At 46.6% G+C, this 27,020-nt stretch overlaps 1 protein-coding gene across 1 annotated transcript in view; it reads left to right on the top strand.

Annotated features, from left to right (window-relative positions):
* LOC135917934 (uncharacterized) overlaps window positions 1-27,020 on the top strand; it is a 99,462-nt gene that overhangs the window by 71,381 nt on the left and 1,061 nt on the right. The window contains exon 2 of the mRNA XM_065451574.2: window positions 17,310-17,424. Within this exon, the coding sequence (XP_065307646.2) occupies window positions 17,310-17,424 (115 nt within the window). The remainder of the gene's footprint in view (window positions 1-17,309; window positions 17,425-27,020) is intronic.

The following is a 27,020-nucleotide window of genomic DNA, read 5'->3' as shown; positions in this document are numbered from 1 at the left end:
TCTCTGAATACCTCCTGTAAACATGCTGTGAATAGCATTGGAGAGATCGTATCTCCCTGCCTGACGCCTTTCTTTATTGGGATTTTGTTGCTTTCTTTGTGGAGGACTACGGTGGCTGTGGAGCTGCTATAGATATCTTCCAGTATTTTTACATATGGCTCATCTACACCCTGATTCCGTAATGCCTCCATGACTGCTGAGGGTTCGACTGAATCAAACGCTTATTCGTAATCAATGAAAGCTATATTTAAGGGTTGGTTATATTCTGCACATTTCTCTATCACTTGATTGATAGTGTGAATATGGTCTATTGTTGAGTAGCCTTTACGGAATCCTGCCTGGTCCTTTGGTTGACAGAAGTCTAAGGTGTTCCTGATTCTATTTGCGATTACCTTAGTAAATACTTTCTAGGCAACGGACAGTAAGCTGATCGGTCTATAATTTTTCAAGTCTTTGGCGTCCCCTTTCTTATGGATTAGGATTATGTTAGCGTTCTTCCAAGATTCCGGTACGCTCGAGGTTATGAGGCATTGCGTATACAGGGTGGCCAGTTTTTCTAGAACAATCTGACCACCATCCTTCAACAAATCTGCTGTTACCTGATCCTCCCCAGCTGCCTTCCCCCTTTGCATAGCTCCTAAGGCTTTCTTTACTTCTTCTGGCGTTACCTGTGGGATTTCGAATTCCTCTAGGCTATTCTCTCTTCCACGATCGTCGTGGGTGCCACTGGTACTATATAAATCTCTGTAGAACTCCTCAGCCACTTGAACTATCTCATCCATATTAGTAACGATATTGCCGGCTTTGTCTCTCAACGGACACATCTGATTCTTGCCTATTCCTTGTTTTCTTCATCACTGTTTTTAGGCTTCCTCCGTTCCTGAGAGCCTGTTCAATTCTATCCATATTCTAGTTCCTGATGTCCGCCGTCTTACGCTTGTTGATTAACTTAGAAAGTTCTGCCAGTTCTATTCTAGCTGTAGGGTTAGAGGCTTTCATACATTGGCGTTTCTTGATCAGATCATTCGTCTCCTGCGATAGCTTACTGGTTTCCTGCCTAACGGCGTTACCACCGACTTCTATTGCGCACTCCTTAATGATGCCCATGAGATTGTCGTTCATAGCTTCAACACTAAGGTCCTCTTCCTGAGTTAAAGCCGAATACCTGTTCTGTAGCTTGATCCGGAATTCCTCTAGTTTCCCTCTTACCGCTAACTCATTGATTGGCTTCTTGTGTACCAGTTTCTTCCGTTCCCTCCTCAAGTCTAGGATAATTCGAGTTCTTACCATCCTATGGTCACTGCAGCGTACCTTGCCGAGCACGTCTACATCTTGTATGATGCCAGGGTTCGCGCAGAGTGTGAAGTCGATTTCAGTTCTAGTCTCACCATTCGGGCTCCTCCACGTCCACTTTCGACTTACCCGCTTGCGGAAAAAGGTATTCATTATCCGCATATTATTCTGTTCTGCAAACTCTACTAATAACTCTCCTCTGCTATTCCTAGAGCCTATGCCATATTCCCCCACTGACTTGTCTCCAGCCTGCTTCTTGCCTACCCTGGCATTGAAGTCGCCCATCAGTATAGTGTATTTTGTTTTGACTTTACCCATCGCCGGTTCCACGTGTTCATAAGAGCTTTCGACTTCCTGGTCATCATGACTGCATGTAGGGGCATAGACTTGTACCACCTTCAATTTGTACCTCTTATTAAGTTTCACAACAGGACCTGCCACCCTCTCGTTAATGCTATAGAATTCCTGCATGTTGCCAGCTATTTCCTTATTAATTAGGAATCCGACTCTTAGTTCTCGTCTCTCCGCTAAGCCCCGGTAGCACAGTACGTGCCCGCTTTTTAGCACTGTATATGCTTCTTTTCTCCTCCTAGCCTCACTGAGCCCTATTATATCCCATTTACTACCCTCTAATCCCTCCAGTAACACTGCTAGACTCGCCTGACTAGATAACGTTCTAACTTTAAACGTTGCCAGGTTCAGATTCCAATGGCGGCCTGTCCGGAGCCAGGTATTCTTAGCACCCTCTGCAGCGTCACAGATCTGACCGCCGCCGTGGTCAGTTGCTTCGCGGCTGCTGGGGACTGAAGGCCGGGGTTTGATTGTTGTATTCATATAGGAGATTGTGGCCAAGTACTGCACCAGGGTGGCCAATCCTGCTCTGGTGAGAGAGTGCGTTACCGGTTCTGGTCACCGGGATCAGGCCGCACTCCAGGCCTGTTTGTGCAATTTTCTCAACACACGTTCTTTTTTGTATTTTCCGGTCCATAAGAAATTACGTGTAATTAGTTATTCTAATCTATAAAACATATTGGTAATTTTGTAATTTCACGATTGAATGTTTGCTCTGTAACGCTCACTGTTATTGGATTACTTTTTCAGTAACCTTTTCCATGTAATTTGTTACTTTATTGGCGAGACAAGCTGTAGCAGTTGAAGTTTTGGAGATCTGACTTTGGCGGGTACTGCAGTAGAACATCCGAGATCGTGTCACGCAGCAGCCAGTTCGGACCGGCATACCCTGGAGCGCAGTATTTGTTTCTTCATGTTAATGCTCCACCAGATGTTCGCCGGCAAATGAAACTGGTACGGGTATGTCTCGACAGCGACAGCCACTTGACCCACCTTGGTTGCTCAGTGGCTATGGTGTCGGACTGCTGAGCACGAGGTCGCGGGATCGAATCTCGGCCACGGCGGCCGCATTTGAATGAGGGCGAATGCGAAAACACCCGTGTTCTTAGATTTACGCGCATGGTAAAAAACCCTAAGTGCTCCAAATTTCCGGAGTCTCCCACTACGGTGTGCCTCGTAATCAGATCGCTGTTTCGGCATGTAAAACCCCATCATTTTAATTTAGCGACGGCTACTTGGGACGTTAATACCAGGATTTCACCTACGGCCAATTTTTCTAGGTTTTAATTGGCTCAACCAAGAGCGTCGTCAGGCCCTTGCAACAGTAAAGCACTGCACTTCAAAGAGGACCCAGATGCTCAGTACTGACAATCTTTTGTGCAATATGTCCGTACGTTACTACATTCCCTTACTCGCCAGAGCACACAGAGCAAGTTTTCAGTGCCACTGCTGATGTCTTAACGAGAAATACTAGGGAATACGATTGGTGAAAGTTTTCAGAAGCAATTGTTAGTAAAGATAAACAATGTATGAAGAGCCGCAGAGGATCCATTAAATGCGCCAGGCCAGCTTATTTTGAATAGGGTATCTGAGCAATGTAATTGAATTTCAAAGGATAGTAGCCTCCAAATAATTGATTACTTTTTAGTAATTGCTCAGTTACTCTCATGGGCCGGTAACTCGTGACTGTAATTAATTACATTGTTCAGTGCGGTAATTGCAATTGCTTACATTGTTCATCTTACGTGTACAAGTTTGTATATAAGCCTATGACTTAAATTGTTACTGAAACTCTTCTTAAAGGGTCCATGAAACGCTTTGTGAACATAAGAAAACATTGTTTGTCAGTCTCTTGAGAAGATCTGAGCCAAATATTATTGCACTGCACGCAGAAGCGAAGTTACAATTTTGTGTCAAAAATAGTTACAAAAATCGCTTGCTTTCGCTTCGTAAATGTCATCATGCATAGTCATTGCAAGCAGCTGCACAAACAACAGCTATTGGGTGATTCCGTATTGATGAAAACATCTTCAATAATAGAATTATTGCTTAGTTGAGTTAAATGAACAATATATTTGTCTGCAATTTCAAAAACACAAAAAGCCAGTTCATCTTTGCGCAGTCAATATAAACATGGCAGTTGCAGGCTTTTGTGCCTGCAGCATGTGGCATTTGATAGGACAAGCGTAGCGTAGATACCGCAGCCGCCATGAGCCGTCTCGCCACCGCGACGTTCAACCTTTGGGCGCAGCATTACTCTCTTGCATCACCTTGCTATCTGCCCCGCGTGGCTTCGAGCGTACCAGCGTAAATAAAAAATAGGGTAAGCCGCTCATCGATCTAATACCCATGCCTAACTTCAGTTGTGCTTGAAGGATACGAAAAGCTTTTCCGGCAAGAGATTCATGAGGCGAAGTAGTTTAATAATGGTGTCATTCTATGATTAGTCAGAAATGTGGTTCAGGGCCTCTTTGAACACAGGAAGATACCTGGTTTGTGGACAGTTCTGGGGTCAACATACAAGCCAGTTATTATTGCATTGCTTGCAGCAGGAAACCTGCAATCTCGCATAAGCGCTTTCTCTGTCCTGCAGCTTTGGAAGCCCGCTGCTTTGTTTCTATTCCATTGAGGTAGTTGACAATTTTCCTTCACATGAATCTTCTGTCGCCTTGCGGCCTTCTGCATAATTGATTTGCCATATTGTACGTGCCTGTACTTCAAGTTGTCGATTAATTCGGCCTTGCGCTGTAATCTGCTACCTTCCTGGTTAGCTCAGATGGAAGAGCGACCGTCCCAGAAAAGCGTTGGTTCCACGTTCAAACCCAGGGCCACAATGTATTCTTCAACTATGAAGCATTCTTTTTAGAGAAAACTGTACGAGTTTCCTTTTCCGCTAGATGTTAGTTGAGTCTATGGCAGTTCCTCCCTTACATTAATTACTTGCGAGCACGAGCTCATACACGTTTGCACACCCTTCCAGATTATCTATAAAAGAACTCTTTCAATGTCTGTCCTTTTGAAAAGCGATGGGTAGGGCCTGCTTCAAATGTTACAGACATGAACAAATGAACAGATGCAATAGTAAAAATGATGCTGACTAAACAGCTGATCTCTGGGTTGTTGTGCCTGGCGGTCCCTTGGGACAAAGGCTGCTTCACCGGCAGACGTGCAGTGGTGGAGCGCTATTCACGCTTTGTTGTTTTCTCAAGGCCCGGATGCTGGTAACTAAATCAGTGTCACCTGAGATTATTGGCCAAACAATTATGTTCGCACGTTCGGCTGTTCGACCACCCGCAGCTGACAAGCTGACTGTTGTGTAGAGCCCACTAATTGATTAAAGGGACCAACGTCGAGGACTTCCATGGGAACTGCGTCGACGTGAGGTTCCCAAATTGCCACGTGGTTGCCTCGTATGTGGGGGCGATCGCGCAACCTTGGAGGCGGTGTACAGTGGAATGGTGCGACATCATGGGCGGGATTTTGCAAACGGTTTGACGACTGTGATTGGCCGAGAAGAACAGTTAATACCCTCGACGAGTGAAAAGGGGAAATGAACTGGCTAAAAAGCGGTGCTAGAGTATTCTGGGAGACGCTCGGACATGAAAGGACTTTTACAGATGTAGTGGACTCTAGAGCCGTTCTTGTGATTCGTGTAAATTTGTATATAAACCCTTTCTTCTCATCTCTTGGGCGCCGCTCTGGACCTCACGTTTTTCTGGCACCTGGCACGACACCAACCATGGCACCTTTGTGGCAGCTCAGAACTCCCGACTTCACAACAGCGCACAATACATCTTGAAGCAGCTTCCCAATACTTCAAAATGAGGCTTATTCCAACCTAAAATCTATGCATTTTGTAGATTTTTTCATATAATAAGAACTGCATTCTTCTTTCGTAGGAGACCTATGCATTGAGCAGCGGCTGCAAGAAAACGAAACACAGTATAATCTCTCGCTATTTCTACTGGTGCTCGTGTTTCCTGCTGGCATATACTGCAGACCATATCTCCGTGTCTCCCCTCTGACGCAGCAGATGGCCTCATCCTGCCAGCGTCCTAGCAGAGTATACTGCGCACGCTCAGCAGGCTGGCTCTGCGGCTTTCCTGGACTCGGACCTACGGCGCCTGCGCTTGCTCGGCTGGATATACAGGGGACCATCCCAGCACCGGCTGCACTTCTGAGCAGCGGCTGCAACAAAACAGGACGCAGTATAACCATCCGATATTTCTACTGCAGGTTAGTTTTTATGGTTTTCACTGCGTTTTATGCTACTGTTGAGGCTGCTGCTCACAAGTGTGTCTCTCGTTTTTGGTCTGTTTTCTGCGATGCCCACCAACGCTGAACTCGCTAAAAAAATTGAGCATCTTGAATCACTGCTTAACGATAAGCTTCATGCACTTGTCGACAGTCTGGCTGCGAAGATTGGGAAGAGGTTTGATGATCAGGAAATCGGCAACCTTGCTTCTCTAACTGAAAGCGTGCGTTTCATGAGCGAACAGTATGACACATTCAAGGCGACATTCAATGAACTGGTAAATACTAACAAAACGTTGACTTCTCAGAATCAAGCATGAACAAAGAGAATTGAAGACATGGAACAGTACAGCAGAATGAATAACATCGAAATGAAATGCATTACATCATCACAAGGAGAGGAATGCTCTGTGATCTTGAAGAAGGTTGCCGATGCAATTGAGTGCCCAATTTCTTCTTGGGACATTGACATAGTTCATCGTGTGGCCAGCAAGATGTCGGACGGGAAATTCATTGTTCGTTTTGTTCACGTAACAAAAATAAATTTATTCGCAAGGGTCGCAAAGCTCGTCTGCGTAGCTCCCAGATTCGCTTTTTTGGTAGTACAGATAGTCCCATTTACATTAACGAACAACTCAAACTCGACAACAAACGTTTCTTCAGCAAGGCCCTTGCACTGAAACAAGATAACGGTAAGCAGTTTTATGGACTGAAAATTGACAGATTAAAGCCCGTAAATGAACCAATAGCAGGGTCTTCCGAATAAACTCGGAAGCTGATTTTCGCATCTTTGCGCAGGCGTAGCTTATTGCTACATTTGCTGTCCGGCGGAGTGATTGCACACTCGTCCCCGAATACTTTTCATCATGTCTTTGCTATCACCAGCCGAAGTCAAACCATTGCTTACATCTTCTAATATCTCAATTCTTCATATCAATGCGTGAAGTTTGAGCAAGAACCATGATACAATTTGTGCATTTACTCAATTAATCATTCGTTTTTATTTCTTTGCGTTTCGGAAACATGATTTGATAACGCAATATATACGGTTTTTATCCATACCAAGCAGAATACTGCCATCGTATTTCGGATCGATAAGGTGGTTCCGCTATATTTGTTTCACCTGAATATTAAATATAAGCGTAGGCTTGATCTTTTTCTTAATGTAAATCCCTGTGAATCAGTATGGATTGAAACTGACACACAGCCGAATTCTCATAATCGTAACAGTTTTATTCTTGCTTGTGTATACCACTCCCTTTCTTCATCTATCCCTGATTTTCTGGATGAACTGTCCAAAGTTTTGAGAAAAATTTCTCTTAAAAATGAGCAAGTCCTAATTGTCGATGATATTAACATAGGCTTACTAGACGTCGACAATGGAAGTGCAACAGCTTATACAGACTGTCTTGCTAGTTTCAGACTAGAGTCATTAAATATCTCTCCTACTAGGTGTTCTACTTATGGTACCAACACGCTTCTTGATAAGCTCTAACTACATCGCGCCAACTTCAAACTCTGGTGTCATAGATACTCAGATCACAAACCATTTCCCAATATTCATTTCCTTTCAGGCTAAAATACCTCAGTCCGAGCCTTGTTACTTTTTCTCCAATTTTGACCGAGATAACTTTGTGAACACTATAATACTGACTGGTCTGCAATTAACTCCCTGCACGATCCCGATCAAGCTCCTGAAAATTTTTGTTCGATTGTTATAGAAGCCATTCGCGCTAACACCACTACCGTCAGACGCAAGAAACATTTTAAGTTTCCCGGTAACCCTTGGGTAACGAAAGGTTGACTGACTAGTATGACAAAAAAAGAAAACCTATACAAAAAGACTAAAATGAAACCTTTTAATGTACGGTTAGCGGCACTATATACAAATTATTGTAACATTCTGGATAAGTTGCTAAAGATGTCTAAACGACAGTATTATGAAACTGAATTTGCGAAACACAAGAACAATCCCAAAAAGCAATGGCTACTTAATGCGTTCATGAACTTGCCTAAGTCCGGCTTATACTGCTGATAAAATAAACTACAACAATAAAACTCATACTGACTCTTCTAGCATAGCAAATAATTTCAGTGACTACTTCTATAATACATACAGCAGTCGCCATATGACTACTACTTATCCTATTTATCGCTGCAATAATTTCTTTTCTGTTTCCCCTAACTGCAGATGAGGTATGCTATATGGTATTAGCTCTAAAGAATACTAGCCCTGGCTTAGATAATATTTCTGTATTTCATCTAAAACTTGTTGCGCCACTTACTTCTGATACACTTTGTATTATAATTAATAATATGTTAAATGTATTTTTTCCACTTCACTTAAAAGGGCTGAGAGTATTCCTGTTCATAAGAAAGGCGATAAAACGGAGGTGTTCAATTATCGTCCTATTTCTATTCTATCGTCGGTTAGCAAAGTTGTTGAGGAGTTATTTTGTTAGTTCCTAAATAATTACTTAGAAAAATTTAATTCGTTACAATCATCTCAATTTGGTTTTCGCGCTGTCAGTTCGACTAACTTAGCTTTAATATCCCTAACCGACTACATTCGTCACTCGATTGATACGGGTAACTTCGTTCGTTAGGTATTCTTGGACTTCACTAAAGCTTTTGATACAATTAATCAGAACATACTTTTTACTATGCTGGAAGCCCTAGGAATTACTGGTCCAGTACTAAACCTCCTAAAAAGTAACCTACATGGGTGAAAACAAACAGATTTTTTGGTTGTGCTTATTCTGATACTAAAGTTATTAACCAAGGTGTACCACAAGCCTATGTGCTGGGTCCCTTACCATTCTCTGTTTATATTAATGATTTACCCACGTGTGTTAAGTCGGCACATTGTGTACTATACACAAACGATACTACTATCTCGTTGCATGACAATTCTTTAACAACCTTAATCCTTAAACTAAACAGTGCGCTTGACCATACTGTTCCTTGGTGTTCGTCCAAACATCTAATTATCAAGCCTTCGAAAACTCAATTCATGATTTTCTGTTCTAGCCAAAGAATACTACCTGGCTTGCCTGAGATAACTCTAGATGGTCATCACATCCCCGTCTCCGACTGTGTATCATTTTGGGGCATCAAATTAGATTCCAACCTTCAGTTTTCTCAACACATTGCCTTCATTAGGCAAAAGGGTACCTTCGGTATTAGAGCATTAATCAAATCAAGAACACATTTCTCTAAAGACGCATTATTAGCATTGTGTTTTGCCTTCATTCACAGACACATCAATTAGGGCACTGTTTCCTGGGGAAACACATAAAACTATCATGTCTCGTCTATTCAACACATATAAAACCAAGCAATACGCATTATCACTAATAGTGGGTTTTCCACGAGTGCTACTCTACTACTTCGTGAAAATAACATCCTTGTTGTAACGAACTTGTTCAACTATCATCTAATCATTATGTTTTATAAATTACTAAACAGCTCTCATACCAATTAATTGATTCCAGGCACCTCATCAAAAGCAATAATACCAGGTTTGAACGTAACTCCAATTTTCTACTACGTATGGTTCATTATAACTGTGGAAAAATGACATCATAATTCGCTCCTATAAAACTGTGGAATGGTGTACCCGTCAGCATTAAATCTTCATATTTTCATACATTTAGTCAGGCCTTTAAGCTGTTTTATATGTGTAACTGAGTTTACGTCATTTATTACACTGCATTTGCAATTTGTATGTATTGACAGTTTTTTACGCGCTATAGACTTGTATACATACAATTCACTTTCGTAGATTTTTTTCCTAGGTTGTATTTTCGCGATTGTGTTTGTTTCTTTTAGCTAGTTTGCTCTTTATTATATCTCTACATTGTTATTATTAACCGAGGGTCCCGTTGCAGTATTTGACTTTGGGACCCTCGTCTGTATATTGTCTCCGACCAATTCATTGTATTTAAAGAATAATAAACTGAAACTGAAAGGCCAGCTCTCTATATGACCGCGCTTGTAACAGTTGAGCAGGCCCTACATATCCCGATTCAAACAGACGAAGCTTGCCAGACTTAAAGGGTCCCTGAAATGGTTTTTGTTGTACCTAAGGGTGTTGCCTATACATAGAGAGTATATCGCCTGGAGTGCTTTCTCACAAACATTTTGTGGCAGTGTATATAACAAAACGGCTACAAAACGATTTGCCCTCCTCTCAAGCCAGTTTCCCCCGCCAGTTTTGTACCTTGAGACCATGACCATGTCCTGCCGACTTAGCTACGTCATGTGGTTGATTTGAACTTCGTATCCCCGCATCTCTCTCTCTGGCACATGTCATCTCGCCACTGTGGTAATGGTGGCCTCAACAAGTTTACATGGATGCATTCACGTTTCCTCATAGCGTGCAGTCACTGCAGCTTACTCCCTGCACACGTCTGTAATGCATGAAGATGAGCACAGCACAGTTCTGGTACCATTCATGTTTGTGCTACCAAAAAAAAAGATATTACTACATGTATTTTTCATTTGAGAACCCCTCCACAATCCATAAGCTACTATCACCACTGTACTGTTGTTAACCTTTGTGGCATTCTTTGTCCTCCTCACCTGCTGTTTAACACTTCTACAACAGAGCCAACCTTTTTACAGAAACTCGCTATTTTCCTTCTTCCCTCGCATGCAGGCCCAAACGCTCATGTACAGACAGCCGCAGCTTTAGCAGATGATTTGCATTCCCAGGCGGAAGTGTGCCATTGGTGTCAAGAAACTTCTACACATCTAACTTATTTATTTTTAGTCATCTGTACTATATTTATCTTTTGTATTTGTTTTTACAAGTGAGCAAATTAGTATGTGCAAGTATACTATATATACAAGCTTAATGGGGCGGCTTGTTTAAAGCATTCCTGATAGTGTCGTGCGGGGAGGCAATCTGATTACTCACTTGAGTGACATCACTTACCCGTTCTACTTAAAATGAGCAAAAGCAGCTGAAAACACAGAAAGAGGTGATGCTGTCATCTCTAGCAATGCAAACGTTCAAAACCCAATAATAAATTATCCACTTTACGCAGAGGACTTGATGATCAGAAGGACCTACCCTACAAACTCGATGCATTTGTACACAACCTTCAAAATGGTTTCAGCATCCCTTTATTCCCGTGGGGGTGACACACACAGAAGCAATTATGGATGCATAGAACTGAAGGAATAAAAAAAAAGATATAATATTTTATCAGTGTGCCCTTCTTCCAATACAATCATTAGGTTATAATAATGGCCGAAAATCCAGGACATGCTCCTTCCTCAAAGCCCACCCATAGAGAAACATATCAACAAGAGCGGACGCTCCAATAGAGCCCAGCGGCCGAATTCACTGTAGCGCACCAAGCGGAAGGTATTAGAGACATTTAGCTCAGCGGGCTTACGTTTCGCTCCGCTCGCGGTCTCCACCGTTGCGCCAGCGGAGCGGCTCGCGAAAAAAGAATTTTAGCCCGGCGGATCACTCACCCCCTCGAGCGGGGCGCTCTGCTTCCCCACCTAGTGGTCCGAATAGGAGTTACTGAGAAATGAATTTGAATTACGCTTGCTTTTACAATGCAAGAAATGTTGAATAAAGATATATTACATGTTCTCAGTACATTATTCTTTAATATTATACTGAGTACTAATGTACGGGTCAGTGCCGCAGTCACCATCGTGGATGCAGAACTGCCGGCGTTCATGTTCGCGGCTGCCATCTTGCATTTCCCATACACGCTTCGCGCGCGCTTACGCACAGTCGCGCGCTGCTTATACCCTCCGCTGGGGAGTGCTTTCCAGCGGGCGTAAATAGAGAGTTTTAGCCCAGCGGGTTTACGGCCAGCGGAGCGGAGCGGTCTCCACCGTTGCGCCAGCGGAGCGGCTCGCGAAAAAAGAATTTTAGCCCAGCGGATCACCCGCTCGAGCGGGGTAAAGAGCGGGGCGCTCTGCTGCCCCACCTAGTGGTTCGAATAGGAGTTACTGAGAAATGAAATTGAATTACGCTTGCTTTTATTATGCAAGAAATGTTGAATAAAGATATATTACATGTTCTCAGTGCATTATTTGTTAATAATGTACTGAGTACTAATGTACGGGTCAGCGCTGAAGTCGCCGTCTTCGATGCAGAACTGCCGGCGTTCATGTTCGCGGCTGCCGTCTTGCATTTCCCATACACGCCCGCGCGCCCTTACGCACGCTCGCGCGCTGCGTATACCCTCCGCTGGGGATTGCTTTCCAGCGGGCGTAAACGCTGCTACAGTGGCTAGAAAGGGGAAGTGTGATTATCCCCGAGCGGCCACTATGGGAGTCGCTGACGCTGCCTAGCGATGCCACCGCCAGATGGCGCTCGATCCCGTTTACACGTCGTTGTCGAGTTGACCGCTTTTACAGCGGGTGACTGCGAGTTTCCTACACGTGTTGTCGGAGTTTTTTCAGTCTGCTTGCTAAGATTTTCGTCGAAGTTTGTGCGAATGACGCACAATGAGCCGCCGTCAAAGCCATTGTTTTGTGCCCGGATGCACGATTGGTTACAAGTCATGCAAGAACAAGTTTTCATTGTTCGGAGTCCCGAAGGAAGACGCCGTGTTTCAGAAGTGGCAAAGGAACATACCGAGAGCAGACAAGCCGCTTGAATGCAACGCAGCCGTATGGGAGCTGCCTTTCGATCAGCAGTTCATCTCACGACACTTTGAACACTCAATTGACGGCCAAACAGTGCTCTTGGACCGAAGCAGGCCACTTCTTCTGCCGGGCGCCGTACCGACGATATTTCCAAATGTACCAAAGTACCTCTCCAAGGCATTTCCGAAGAAAAGAAAACCTTAAGAGAGGTCAAGCTTGCATTCCCCAGTGCCATCAAAAAGGCGTCGAAAGGATGGGCCGCTGCAACCACCTTCGCAAAACGATGTTGATCACCTTGATCTACCTGTGCCTTCCGACAATGAAGACGCACATCACTATAAGAATGTCCGTCTTCCGTCCAGCCGGTGGGGAAAGCACATTCTCAGCGAAGAACCGTTAAAGATAGCTTACCGTTATATTTGCTGACTTCCCGCCTGAGCCAGGATCCTATGGAGAAGTTGTTTGGCATAATTCGCCAATTTTCGGGATGTAATGATCATCCAACCTCAGCACAGTTCCTTACTGCTGTTAACTGTCTGAGCTTCAATAATTTAGTAAGAGCTCTAGACACAGGCAACTGCTCTGGTGGCGCAATCGTGTCATTTGTCGGACCAGCTGAGGCAGCCGACCGAGTGGACAACTTGATTGGTGCAGGAAGAATTGACGAAGCCTCCAGCGTGCTTGAAACATCATCCTTGTGCACTGATCATCCTTATCCGGGGAAGCATAGTGATGCAAGCCTGGTATTTTATTTGGCTGGCTATGTGGCCCGACGAAAAATACTAACAACGAAATGTCGGGACTGCTTTGAGCAGCTGCTGACATCGGTTGAGAATTCAGATGAAGCTCTCTCATCCTTCACCCAGTTTTGTGATAAAGGAGGGCTTCTATATCTCTCAAGACAACTTTTTTCATTCGTGGAAGCTTTGGAGGATAGCTTCACAATGTGGTTCAGTTGGAGGAAAGTCCAAAGAGATAGCGTCACCGATATTTTGCATTGTATGCAACACATGCCTTCCATTGGTTGTGATGCCCACAAAGAAGCACTGTCAAGCAATATAGTGAATTTTGTTTATCTTGACACGACTTCACTTTTACATGAAGTCTTTGAACAAAGAAAGAATATCAACGCGAGAAAAAAAGAAACATCGGAAGATGCGCCGCATTACATAACCAAAATAACAATGCGGATGCTCACTTTGCCTAATCTTAAATTGCTGAATAAAACTGATAAAAATTAAGAAGCTTGTGTGGATCTCAGTTATTTTTTATTTTTATACACAGTGCTATATGGTGCCTGTTTGTTAGGAATTAGTAGTCAACACCAGCATGCCAGCAATTTTGAATCTCCAGTAATGCAGGTCATCTCACAAGGTGAACCGATTAACTAACTCAGACCTCACGGGTTAATGAGGAGCAAGATCGGCAGGAGGGCACGGAGGCAGTTACATATAAGGTCATTCTCGCAGTATTATTTAGAAGCTAATGCCGCGGTCGTGATAAATTAGTTTCGGATATAGGTCAAACATGGCGCCGTTCAACAGATCAGCGTCGCTTGTCGAATGGATAAACGCAGATCTCGGCACTAATACGCTCTGTGTTTAGTCTAGTAAACATGTGAAACTGCGATCGCGTGGCCTCCGCTGTAGAATCAACGCCACCAGACGCATGTACGGAATAGGCAGCTGTAAATGCATTTTGGACCGGCTTTTGCAACAGCGCAAAGCGAAGTGCGGAGGCCATGAGATCGTAGCTCCCTCAGATATGGCTTCGCTAATCTAAAAAAAGGAATGTAGAACACCAAGCTCTCAGTGCCGCGGCTGGAATGCCACAGTGCCTACAGCAGACCGCCGCCTCCGAGCGACGTGTAAGCGAATGCGAGCGCCACCTGAGCGGAACATCCGAGAAGCCCACGCGAGAGGCGGCGCCTTGCGCACACTTCCCCTATTCTAGCCACTGTAACGCTGCTCCGTAAAACCGCTGGCCGCCTCAGCGTGGTGCGCATGCGCAGTCGCGTCTCCGCTCGCCCGCTCCGCTCCGCTGGCCGTAAACCCGCTGGGCTAAAACTCTCTAATGCTGCTCCGTAACCGCTGGCCGCCTCAGCGTTGTACGCATGCGCAGTCGTGTCTCCGCTCGCCCGCTCCGCTCCGCTGGGCTAAACCCGCTGGGCTACAACTCTCCGTTAGAGTGTTTTAGTTGAGCGTGTTTACGCTCCGCTAAGCAGTTAAGCGGAGCGGAAGCGCGAATGCGCATGCGCCGTCCGCTTAGCCGTAAGCGGGATAGCGGAGCGAGGAACACGGTCCGCTTAGAAGCTGCCTGAGCGGAGCGTGCCGCCCAGCACTTTGGCTACCGTTGGCGTCAGAACAGATTGGATTGGATGCAGAAAGCAAGCGCGCTGGCTAACACGTGGCGTTCCCCAAGACGGCGCTTTATTGTCCATTGGATAAAATGGACCGGTAACGCATTACAAGCGCACGTCTAGATACTTCATGGAGAAATAAGTTATATATATACATATATACGTTTTACTGTATAAGAGTGATCATAAAGTGTTTTTATTTTCTTTCATTGCCCTGAATTTAGCCAGGGGGTGCTGCAACTACGAAAGGTCCGCTCCCCTACGCTAAACGTATAACTAAAACATGAAAATCGCCCGCCGCTCCGCTGTGGCATAGCGGGGCAGCTCGGAGCGGAGCGTACCGTAAAGACGCTCAACTAAAACACTCTATTAACACCTTCCGGTTCCGGTTTTCGGCGAGCGCGTTTTGAACGCGTTGGTACCCGCCACGCCGGCTCGGCTGATCGCCGCTGCATTTTTTTTTCGCTTCTACTGCTGAACCATGCTCGGTCTTGGCGTGGAATCGTTTCATTACTTACTAAAAATGATTGCGAACAATTTTTGCAAGCCTCCACCGAATCTGTGTCACGTGCAATTTGATAAAGAAAGCGCAAGACGTCTTCTGAAATGATGAAATGTTTATTTTGCTCTATATAAATGCTCGTTCCAGGCTTCTTGTGCATTCATGTAAAGTTGTGGCACCAGGTAAGCAGCAGTCGTTGCCGTACGAAGCTCCACCGGATTCCATCAGCTGAAAAAATAAATCACAAGCATGTATCATTTTGGTATAATGACCAAACAGGAATATTGCGTGTAGATGTGGAACGTGCGTAAGTGGTGAATGAGCGGCATTACAGATAAATTCACCTTTACATACATTTCGTAGCAAATAGACTTCTCCCAAACAATGCCATAAAATCTGAAGAAAACATCCGATTTTCAAGCATCCCTCCCTTCCCGAGCATTATTTCCTGCACTTTAAGAGCACAAATACACGGGTGACTGCGCGTTTCCAAAACTACTTGGCCTCAGTCGACGCGATGGTACGCCAAGTACACAGAGGTGGCTACAACACAGGATCCCAGCCAGACCATGTGACACGCTCGCAGAATGTCTTCTGGTCGCACTCAAGACAGATTCGTGGGTGCAAAGGAGGGGAGGTGGTTTCGGTGTCGCTGCGAGCAGACGCGCCGTGTATGGGCTCGTCCTCCGAAGTCCACAGCGACCGGACATTTCGACTTTAGGCTCTCAACATCACCACCATTGCATCCACGAAGGTGAGCCGCCAATTTTGAGCCCGCCTGGGTGTCACTGTCCCGCCCGGGTCAGATTTTTCGGCCTTTTCTCCGTCTCCCTGTTGCACGCCGAGGCTACGGCTGTTTTAGGCCTAGCGCCCATGGCCCCCCACAGCCCACTCAGCCATGGAATACCAAGTAAACGGCACTGACATCGACCCCGCCGAAGCCCTAAACGGGGAATGGGAGACTGTCCCGCGTCTCCGCAAACAGTACCGCCCGGCGCCTGCCACTCACTCTCCCCGAACGGAAATCAAGGGTGGCGACGGCCGTTGAACCGCCGAGATATCCCGAGCTGCGGCGCCCCCAGCTGCACAGCGCCCGCTGCGTACGCGACACGCGCCTCTCCCGCAACTCCCGCGGGGAGACTTCAAAATCGTAGTCCGGCCACGCGGCGGTTTGGACGTAACCAAGGAGACCCCTCGAACTCTCTTCGCAGCAATCTGTGATGCGACGAAAATCCACCTGCAGGAAGCGCTCGCTCAGAACCAGGTGCGGCTGCATCCAACAAACACTACCTTGACGATCAGCACTCCGGAGGAGGCTCCAGCTTGCGCTTATGCCCAAATAACGTCAATCCGTATCGGCACTAGCGCAATTGATGTCACCGCATACCTCGCTCCGCCCGATGATGCCGTGGGGTGCGTCATGCACATGGCCCACAGTGGTGAGTCGCACGGTGAAGTCCTGAAAGGACTTGTTCTTTTCAGTCCTCAACTACCAATTATGGACGCTCGGCCCATCGAGAAAAAGTGATCCATTATTACCACTTTCGCCACCGGCCTCCTGCCCAAAGCTGTCCGCTTTTGGGCGGGTATTCACACTTGCTTTCCTCATCGACCAAAAATGGAGGCTTGCTACAACTGCCGCCGTATCGGACACCGCCAGGATGTCTGTCCCGCCCCTGCTAGCGGATGTTGCCACAATTGCGGTGACAAGCACACGCCAACGGAACCCCCAACCTGTACACGCAAGTGCATCGTCTGTGGGGATGGGCATCATACTGGGAATATTCAATGTAAGTACCGGTACGCCCGCCCGCCACCACGCACCCAGCCAACCACCGGACGCCAGTCAAGCACCCGGGAGCAGAAGCCAGCCCCGCAATAGTCATCGCGCTGTGCAAGCACGGCACGCTCCATTTCACGTGACCGTAGCCACAAGCCCCAGCAGGACCTCACCTGGGCCAACTGTGCAAGAAGATCGCCGCCTGCACCCGCCCAGAAAACTCCGGACCACAACGCAGGGGATCTCCGGGCCCTGCTGGAGGAGGTGAGACGCCTCACAGTCCTCACTCAGAGCTCACTTCCCTCTCCTACTCTTTCTCACTCCCCCCAACTTCACCTCCTACTGTATCACGAACCAACACCACTCCCTCTCAATCACCCCCCTCAAAAAACAACGTATCACTCCCCCACCCCTCACCTTCGAGCCGATCGATGTCGACTCCAAACTAAAGACCTCTCCGACCAATTCGACAAAAAAACTCAAAGAGATTGAGGTTCGCCTCGAAAAAAATGCAATGCTCTCAACACTGACCTCACTGCGAAAGTGGAGATGCACTTGGAACGCTGCATGGAATCTGTCCTTCACAAAATGGTCAACCTCCTCAAAGAACGCCTCATCCCCCGCTCTCTACCCCTCTTCTCCCCACAGCCCAACTAACTGCCATGGAACCCCACATCCCAAGAAACGGGAGACTAACCTCTCTTATCCATCCCTCTACGCTCCAACATGGCGGGACGGGGCAACAATAACTCCCTTCACATCATAACCTGGAACTGCCGCGGCTTCCGGGGCAAGCGCGCGCCCCTGCAGCTTCTACTTCCTACACTTTCCCCAACACCCCAAGTCCTTGTTCTCCAAGATACCGTCAATCAGGACACACTCCCCAGTTACAACTCCACACACTCTGACACCACAAACAGACCCAGGGCGTCCACACATGTGCACCGCACTCTAACACACAAGGCACATTACATCACGAGATGCTCTGCGTGATCACCGAAATTATCCATCATAGAAATATACTCCCATTCATCTTTGTTGCCGGTATCTACCACCCCCCATCCCAACCGTTGACCTCGTTGGACTCCCTCCTCCGAGAGTTGTACCGCCTAGCAGGGAAGCACCCCGTACTAATCGGTGGGGATTTCAACAGTCAGCACACTGCCTGGGGATACGAAACAACCACACACAGAGGTCGCAGGCTCTGGCTGCTCATGCAGAACCTCGAACTTTCCGTCCACAACAACTTTCAGATGCCACGCAACAACTTTCAGACTTTCAGAACAGTGTCAGCATGGACACTTGTCCGGATCTGGTGATCAGCCGCTCCCTCCGTGATGTGACCTGGATGAGAACACAACACACACTGGGTAGTGATAATTACATGATACAAGTCACTGCCCCATTCAAGCCACCCCGCCATACCTACATGACACACAAACTCATTAACTGGGACGCTCTCCGCACCACGCGGACTGCCCTCCCTGACAACCCCATCACCGACATCACCGACTGGGTAGACTCGCTTCAGACTGACATCCAACACCACACGCAGCAGATTGAAACCACCACATACACCTCAACACTACACATACATACACCTAGACACCCGACTCGCCCACATCTGGGAGGCCTACCACAGCCTCCTAGAAAGGTGGAAAGACACGCTTAGCCGCTTTACAATCCCAAATTCAACTACATACGGAGGAGCTCTGCTGTTTAAATTGGGGGCAAGTATCAGATGGCATCGCCGGCAAACTGACCACCAAACGGGCGTGGCACGTCCTCTGACACCTCATCGATCCAGCGAAAACAAAAAACACCACCCAGCACCACGTCACCCGGTTCATACACACACACATGGACGACCCCGATGCTCTCTTGGGTACGCTCCGCGACACATACACTTCACCTGGCATACCATCTCCTCTCCCCTCATACACAGGACAGTCGAACCCTGAACTCGACACCAACATAACAGAGGCGGGGGTCAGAGCAGCCCTCATGACTCTCCGCACTAATTCCGCGCCCGGCCCCGGCCAGGTCACCAACACAGCGCTTCGTAATCTGCACTATTGATCGATTACTCGCATCACGAAGTATTTCAACCAGTGCTGGAAAAAGGGCACCCTCCTCCAGTCTTGGCGACACGCAAAGGTAATCTTCATTTCGAAGCCCAACAAACCACTTACCCTCCAAAACCTTCGCCCAATCTTGCTAACCTCGTGTCTCGGAAAGCTTTTCCAGCTTGTGGTATCAGCGAGGCTCCCACAGCACATGACAGACCATGACTTATACCCGCACAGCATGGTGGGATTCCGCCCCCATTTGTCCACACAAGACGCCATGTTGCAAATCACCCATGACATCTTCGATCCGCTCATTCCAAGCTACACCAAGGCAGTCATGGCTTTGGATTTATCCAAAGCGTTTGATCGCGTCGAACATCACGCGATCATGACGGCACTCTCCCCACTGAATGTGGGCACACGTACGTACGCCTACATTAAGGCATTCCTCACAGCAGGCACAGCCGAGCTTCACTTCAGCCCGCTCAGCTGCCCCACATACTCACTAAAAAGCGTAGGCACCCCGCAAGGCTCTGTCCTCTCACCTTTCTTATTTAATATCACTCTGAACCCCCTACCATGACAATTAGCAACCGTTCCGCACCTCAAACATACTCTCTACGCTGACGACATTACGCTATGGCATTTATTACGCTGCCATTACCCATGGCAGTGATGGGGCCATACAGGACACCATCCAAGCAGCCACCAATCTGACCCTAAACTATGCAGTTAGCGTAAGGCTTTGTTGTTCCCCAGAGAAGTCTGAGCTGCTGTGCATTCGTCCCAAGAACCGCAACTCGCCCTGCTCCCGCATCGTCATCGAGCTGGATAGTAGACTGATACCAGAGGTCGAAACCCTCAGGATACTTGGTATGCATGTCCAGAGTGATGGGAAGCATACGACTACACTCCGGAGACTCAAGCAGGTAGTAGGGGCGATCTCGCACCTCATTCGCCGGGTCTCAGGCCACCACAGAAGCATGAAGGAGCGTGATCTACGCCGACTTGTTCACGCCTTTGTACTCAGCCGTGTACTCTACTCCAGCCCCTATCTCAAGCTCTCTCGCCGTGAAACTGACGCCATGGATGCTCTTATTCGCCAGGCATACAAAGCCGCCCTCCACCTTCCCATAAGTACACCTACCGACCGACTCTTATGCCCCAACCACTGGCACGCGCTGGAAAGCTTCGGCGCGCACCGAAGGGTCAAATGCGTCAACGCGTCGGTCGCAAACGCGGTGAAGCGGAACGTCGCGCAGCGATTATGTCTACTGCCAATGCTAGAAGTTTGCCGACGCGCGGCGACGCTGCGCCGGCGTGCACCAATGAGAGGCTGCGACGCCTCGAAGGCGTCAACCAATCGGAGGCTGCGGAGTCTCCGGCTGCCTAGGCCTGATATGGCCGACCGTGGCAAGACGCCGGCACCAACGATCGTCTGAGTTTTTTGGACGCACGACGCGCGCGACAGTGTTCCTGAAAGACAGTGTTGTAATAGTAGGCCGACAACGACACGACCGACCGACCGACGACCGTGGGTTGTGGCAGTGCGACGTGGATCCGAAGCGACTTCGAACGACGCCGACTAATCCAACCTGCCCACTGGGTTCCTCCGGGCTCGGCACGATCGTCTGCTAAAACAGCCAAGCGAATCACGATTGCCGCAACGTCTGTGCTTGTTGCATATACATTTTGTTGTGCTCAAAACGAATGGAAACACGTTTACGAGCTCCGAAGTCTGGATAATCAACACTATCGCCGATGTTGTTTACGTTACGCGTAGGCCCAGCGCGTCCATCGAGTTCGTAACTGGCGAGTGAACGAACTCACCTGAGAAACTCTGTCGAAGGAAATGAATTTTCAGGTCCGTTTGGTGCTGCAGTGATTTAAGATATGGCACTCTTGACTTCGTGTGACCTGTGATGTGAATGAACCGTGTGGAAGTTGGGTTGGTCAACCGCGGCGTGTTTCGTGTGGTGTCGGTGGACTCAAGTTTAACGGGCAAGCTCTGCGCTGTTTCCAGTGGTAAAGATAACTTCCGAAAGCGAAATACACTAGTAGCCGAACTATTGGAACTACACACATAATCAGCCGTGCCGCCTGTTTCAGCTGACACTGCGCTCTTCTATTTGGCATGTGAATCCAGTTCAGTACAAGTTCACTGTACTCATTCACTCACTTCTTTCTAGTGCGTCCGTCTTTTGGGCTAGTTGGGCATAAATCGCTCGTGTAGCAATCAAGAACACTGACGCACTGAAGCATACGTGACAACGCAGTCATGTTTGAGTCAGTGTGTCGTTATAGTTGAGCACTGCAAAAAGAAATGACCTGTTTGCAACGTGTGCCCTGTGTGCAGTGCATAGCAGGACCTGCATCATGCAAGACCTATGCATGTAGCAGCGTATACCACGATTGCTTCGATGCCCGCTTCAGAAGCAGCAAGTACTGAGTCAATGAAACTGTAATTGATTTTTATCTCACTTTTTGCTTATGGAAAAAGTAGATGGTGTGAGTGCATTGTGGGGAAGGTGAAAAGGTGTCATCAGTGTTTTGTGCAGTCAGTATGCTTAAACTGCTGGAATCCCTTCAGCCTCTACTAAAATGTTTCTTGCTGCGATACTAAAAATGGTAGTCAGGACAAAGATCTACTCAAAACCAAGTTACTAATGCATCTGCGCAGAATGCGCAGAAGCATCGGCGCAGAAGTTAACGCTCCACAACAACAATATGCCGATGCACAGCATATGTGCTTACAATAAATACATTCCGTAAAGGTGAACGACTGGGCCTACAATATCAAACTTTGTAGTAGCACCGTAAAAAGTGCTGCCATGCGTATCAGCCACAACGAAACTGCTGCACGTCCAACCTTCTTCCTTGGAGGCACTTCTATAAAGACTGTTCGGGCCTTTCCCATTCTGGGTGTAGCATTTAGCTGTTCTCTCAACTTTTCCGCATATGTCACCAGCACTGTATGTAAGCACCGGTAATTTCTTGGGTTTGTGTCCCTTGTCTCCCTTCCCTGTTGACCTAAGGTTTTCCGAGCACTCTACACTTCTATCATTCTGTCACGACTTGAGTACTGCTCATCAGTATAGTTCCCGTGCCAAACTCGCGACGCTAACAAACTTGAGCTTGTTCAGCGCCGGACAATACGTACCCTTTACTCCCGTCTTTTCGGTTGTAACAAGCTCATGCCAGCCTTCGAGGATTGCCTCAAACCCCTCAAGTAGCACACCCTGCAATACCCGCGCAACATTGCACTAGTCTATACTGCAGGGTGCTTGACGACTCTCTGGACAGCACTAATCTTTCTTCAGTTCGTCTGAGCAAGTGGTCAGCACAGCCTGAGCCCTCATCGTGCCTCTATGGCCCTACACCACAACTCCATGATTATATCTGGCATGCAGAGCTTTCTCTCCACCTCCCTGGCGATTTGGATTCTCCTTCCTTGGAACCAGACTTCATTGGCACTCCTGTGTGTTGTGCACCTGTCGAATGTGTGCGTGTGTGCCGTGCTGTGTTATTGAGCAAGTGTGTGTGCACGTGGAGGGGAAGGAAGTATCTTCTGCATCCTGCAAATTCCTGCTTTAGATGGCTGGTTATCAGATGCTCTAACATACAGACATCAGCCTTCTTTTTAGTCTAGTGTGCCAAGTTACCTCTAGGATTATTATTATTACTATTATTATTATTATTATTATTATTATTAGAATCATCACTTTGACCACATTGATTGTGTTGAAGCCAGCGTGACACATAATTCAAAATATTTCTGGAGCTTTGTGGGCTCTCTCTTTTAAAAGGAGTGCCAAAGATGTACGTCTTCTTCATGAAAATAGTGGTGTTGTCTCGAACACTGCTGATGCCTTTGCAGAACATTTCTGTTTGCTATATGGTGTGAAGTATGCTTCAAGTAACCTTCCTTCTCAGTCTGGCGCGGTGTATACTAACAGTCAATGAAAACCTCGTTTCCAGGTATATGAAGTGCCTTAAGCTTTGCCTTACACTTTCCCTTTCTTGTGGTGCTGATGGTATTTGTTCCACAGAGCTTAACCCTTTGAGAAGCTGTGTACACAATTGGGCACAGCAGGAGCGTGCATCAATAGCAAAAGCACTGATGAAAGTAATGGTATTTAAAATGTGTTTCATACATCTTGAATCACTTATTATTGGAACTGTGCTGCAATTTTGAATAACGTCCAGAATGTGTTAACAGAATGAGTGGGAAGGTAGACAGCTGGGTGTTGCATATTGCATGATTTCCACTCACCTGTTTCTGAAATTCTGCTGTGTGCCTCCAACTACTAGAGTATGCCTCTGTAGGAGGGGGGTGCAATGAGCAAATGTAATTCTGACCTCATTGAACGCATCCAGAATAAATTGATGTCTATCTTCAAGCACCACTTTTGCCATTCTGGCGACCACAGTTGAGCTTTCTCAAAAGTACTTCAACTCGCACCTCTAGATTCAAGTCTTAATTAATCGCACCTTTTGTTCCTGTATAAGGTGGTCCATGACATTATACATTCCTTAAAGCTTCTTGATCATATGCATTTGCTTGTGCCGCAACAGTATACCAAGTAGCATTCCACATTCATTGCCTGGGCTTGTTACAAGATTGTGCTAATAAGACTCGACTCCAAAACATACTTCAGAGTTCATTTCCTGTGTTTTGTGTATCTGTAGATAATCACGTACGATTAACTCCCTTTTACTTTTCCGCGTTTCCTTTTTTCCCTATTTGTTTATCTTCCATTTTTTTGTCTACTACATTCATGTTTTCTCTACATTTTGTCTCACATAGTGCTCGTTAAGTGCACCAGTACAAAGGCTCTCTAGCTGTTCCTGGGCACTACAATAAAAATTTGAATGATTGATTATTATCGTAGTATAAAATTGTGCTTTTTAAGTATGTACTAGTATACTATTTCAGTGCAGTAGCTTTTGTGCAATAAAAAAAGGGCATGAATTTAGAAGAGAGAGAGAAATCGATAAATGAAAGGTAGGGAGGTTAACCAGGACTGAGCCCGGTTGGCTACCCTACACTGGGGAAAGGGAAAGGGGGACGGAAAGATTAAAAGAAGAGAAAGTCCGCTGGGGATATCGGTCGGTCACTCAGTCCGGATCACAGACGCTGACTCAATCCGGTATCTTTCAAATATCGCAGCAGCGCTTTTGTGGCCTTTTGTAGCTGCGATATGCAAGGCCGTGGTCCCAAGATCTTGTTCAAGGTGAACGGCTTTCCATCTAGCTGATTGAGAGTTTTGCAGAGGTCTTGCCTTTCATCTTCAAAAGATGGGCAGTAGCACATTAGATGTTCTATGGTTTCCTCGACACCGCAGGCATTGCACTCGGCGCAATCAGCCATTCCAATCAAAAATGCATATGCACTGGCGAATGCGACGCCCAAAGGTAAGCGGCACAGCACTGTTTCCTCATTTCGCGGAAGACCTGGTAACAGCCGCAGTTGCATAGAGGGATCGAGGGAATGCAATCGATGTTGAGCGAATTCAGGTGTGTACCACTTTTCCAATGTCAAAAGAGTGTGCTAGCTTGCTTAAGTGTTGGGCTGCGTCGGTCCGCGATAAAGGTATAGAAACAAGGGTTGCTCCTTCGTGGGCTTTCCTAGCAGCTTCGTCAGCGAGGTCTTTGCCGGAGCTACCGCTATGACCAGGCAGCCACTGAAACACAACGTCGTGTCCTTTCATGATCATGTGATGGTGCATTTCTCGTATCTCCGACACGAGTTGTTCACATGACCCGCGACGAAGAGATGACAGAAGACATTGTAAGGCCGCCTTTGAATCGCAGAATATTGCCCACCGATTAGCCGGTTGGTTATTAATATAATCAACGGCACCTCGGAGGGCAACAAGCTCCGAACCGGTCGATGTTGTCAAGTGAGAAATCTTGTATTGGATGCTTAGTGATCGTGATGGTATAACCACTGTGCTGGTGGAGCTGGTCTGAGTGGAAGAACCATCCGTATATATGTGGACTTGATCAAAGTAGAAAGTGTGCAAACAATCCAGAGCTGCTTGCTTCAAGGCCAAGGTAGGCAGGACGGTCTTCTTTCTTATCCCTGGAACCGTAAGACGCACTTGAGGTTGTTTTAAACACCACAAAGCTGAGGTTGAACGTGCTGAGGGTGTGAAGCCCGATGGATGCTGACCTTGTTGGAGAAGGACGCCTGTGTTCGTCGTTCAGGCTTGAATTAAGAAAGTGCAATAATATGCTATGTGCCTGATCATATGCATTGTGCTATTAATTTCTTCTGAATTTCGATAATGGCTGTCTACTGTATGCAGTGTTGTGCAATAAAATAATATGCCACAGCAATTATTGCGTGCCTCGCAGAACAAACTGAATATATCTTCCTCAGTCAAAACATCATAGCAGGCTGAAAACAATAAACTGCAATTTTTCTTTTTGTGGTGACGAAGTGTATAAATTGTGAAAATAACCTGTTTATATATTTCTTATACTATGCAAATGAGCTGCTCCCATACATTCGAATAAGTGCTTCAATAGTACGACTTAGCAAAGGGCAACAAAAGACTCCTATTAAAACCCTCTAATTCTCAAGCTTGTATTATCTGACGGTATGTCATTTCAATAATGTAAAGAAAGGCAAACTTGATATATGGAAACCAGTTACAATAGAACATGGCCCTTACACTGTGAAAATCTTTTGTAGCAATACACTCAATGTGAAGGCCTCCGGATGCGGTGTTGATGCATCAAAACAACCTAGAATAATAGAGGTGCTCCTTGGGCGAGATTTGGCAGAATCAAGAATTGAGGGGAGACAAGATACGAATTGCATACATTTTAGCTATTCTAGTTTTTTTGTGAGTACTACAGGTGTTTCAATTCTGTTTTGCTGCTTTTCTCAGAACCCACTTTTCACGTTTCTCTGATGCACCAACAAGCATAATTATATTGACACGGATGCTTCATCTGTATCCGGTTACGAATTTCACCGGCTAAAAAATGTTAAACGTTATCGCTCGGTGCAGGATGCGCCTGAACGTATCGGAAGTTTCGCGAATGTTATCGATGGTTCTGTCTGTTGTCGACGAAACTTGCTAATCTGATTGCATACGCGACACGAATTGTGTTGTAGTTTCTGGGAGGCGCGCGGGCACCGGCGAATAGGCTGTAACTTTCGACGACTGCCGTATGCAAACCGACGCGCTTGACCCGCAGATGAGATTTTCTACGATTGCCGACATTGCTCGCCGCTATCGTTGCGATTGAGCCGGTACTATTTATTTACAGTCACTACTACGTGGCAATATTTCCAACACAGATTTTTTTCAGTTATACATTGCACGCCTAATTCTTACATAGTTGGCTGTGCAATAAGCTACCAAAAAATGAAATGGTGCAACAGTTTTTGATATATGCCATCGTCGTGCAGGTGTTTGCAAAGCGATCTTGCAGACAGACGACGTGCGAGCGCTGATGTCGATATTTTGTACACTATTGTTACTTCAAAAATAAAGAACTGGTGCGGCAGGTGTATATTCATTATTCAAACGTGTTTTTTATGTCTAAAAGCACATATAGATCACTAACTTATTGTTTCAAGCTTAGTTTACAGCAGGCTGTTTTAGGCCGGACTTTGACGGATGAAGACGGAATAGTCCAGCAACAGTGCGCCGCAGCCGAGGAGCGAGCTTCGGCGCGCGTCGGAGCTTGTCTCCAGTGGTTGCGCGCCCTTTCCCTCCAGCCGAAGCGAAGCGACGCGTTCGCTTGCCAGCGCGCGCCGAAGCTTTCGGCGCG

This window comes from Dermacentor albipictus, chromosome 5 (assembly GCF_038994185.2).
Source record: "Dermacentor albipictus isolate Rhodes 1998 colony chromosome 5, USDA_Dalb.pri_finalv2, whole genome shotgun sequence".
NCBI lineage: Eukaryota > Metazoa > Arthropoda > Arachnida > Ixodida > Ixodidae > Dermacentor > Dermacentor albipictus.
Note: the sequence above shows the minus strand (reverse complement) of the source record. Positions and strands in the feature narration are given on the sequence as shown.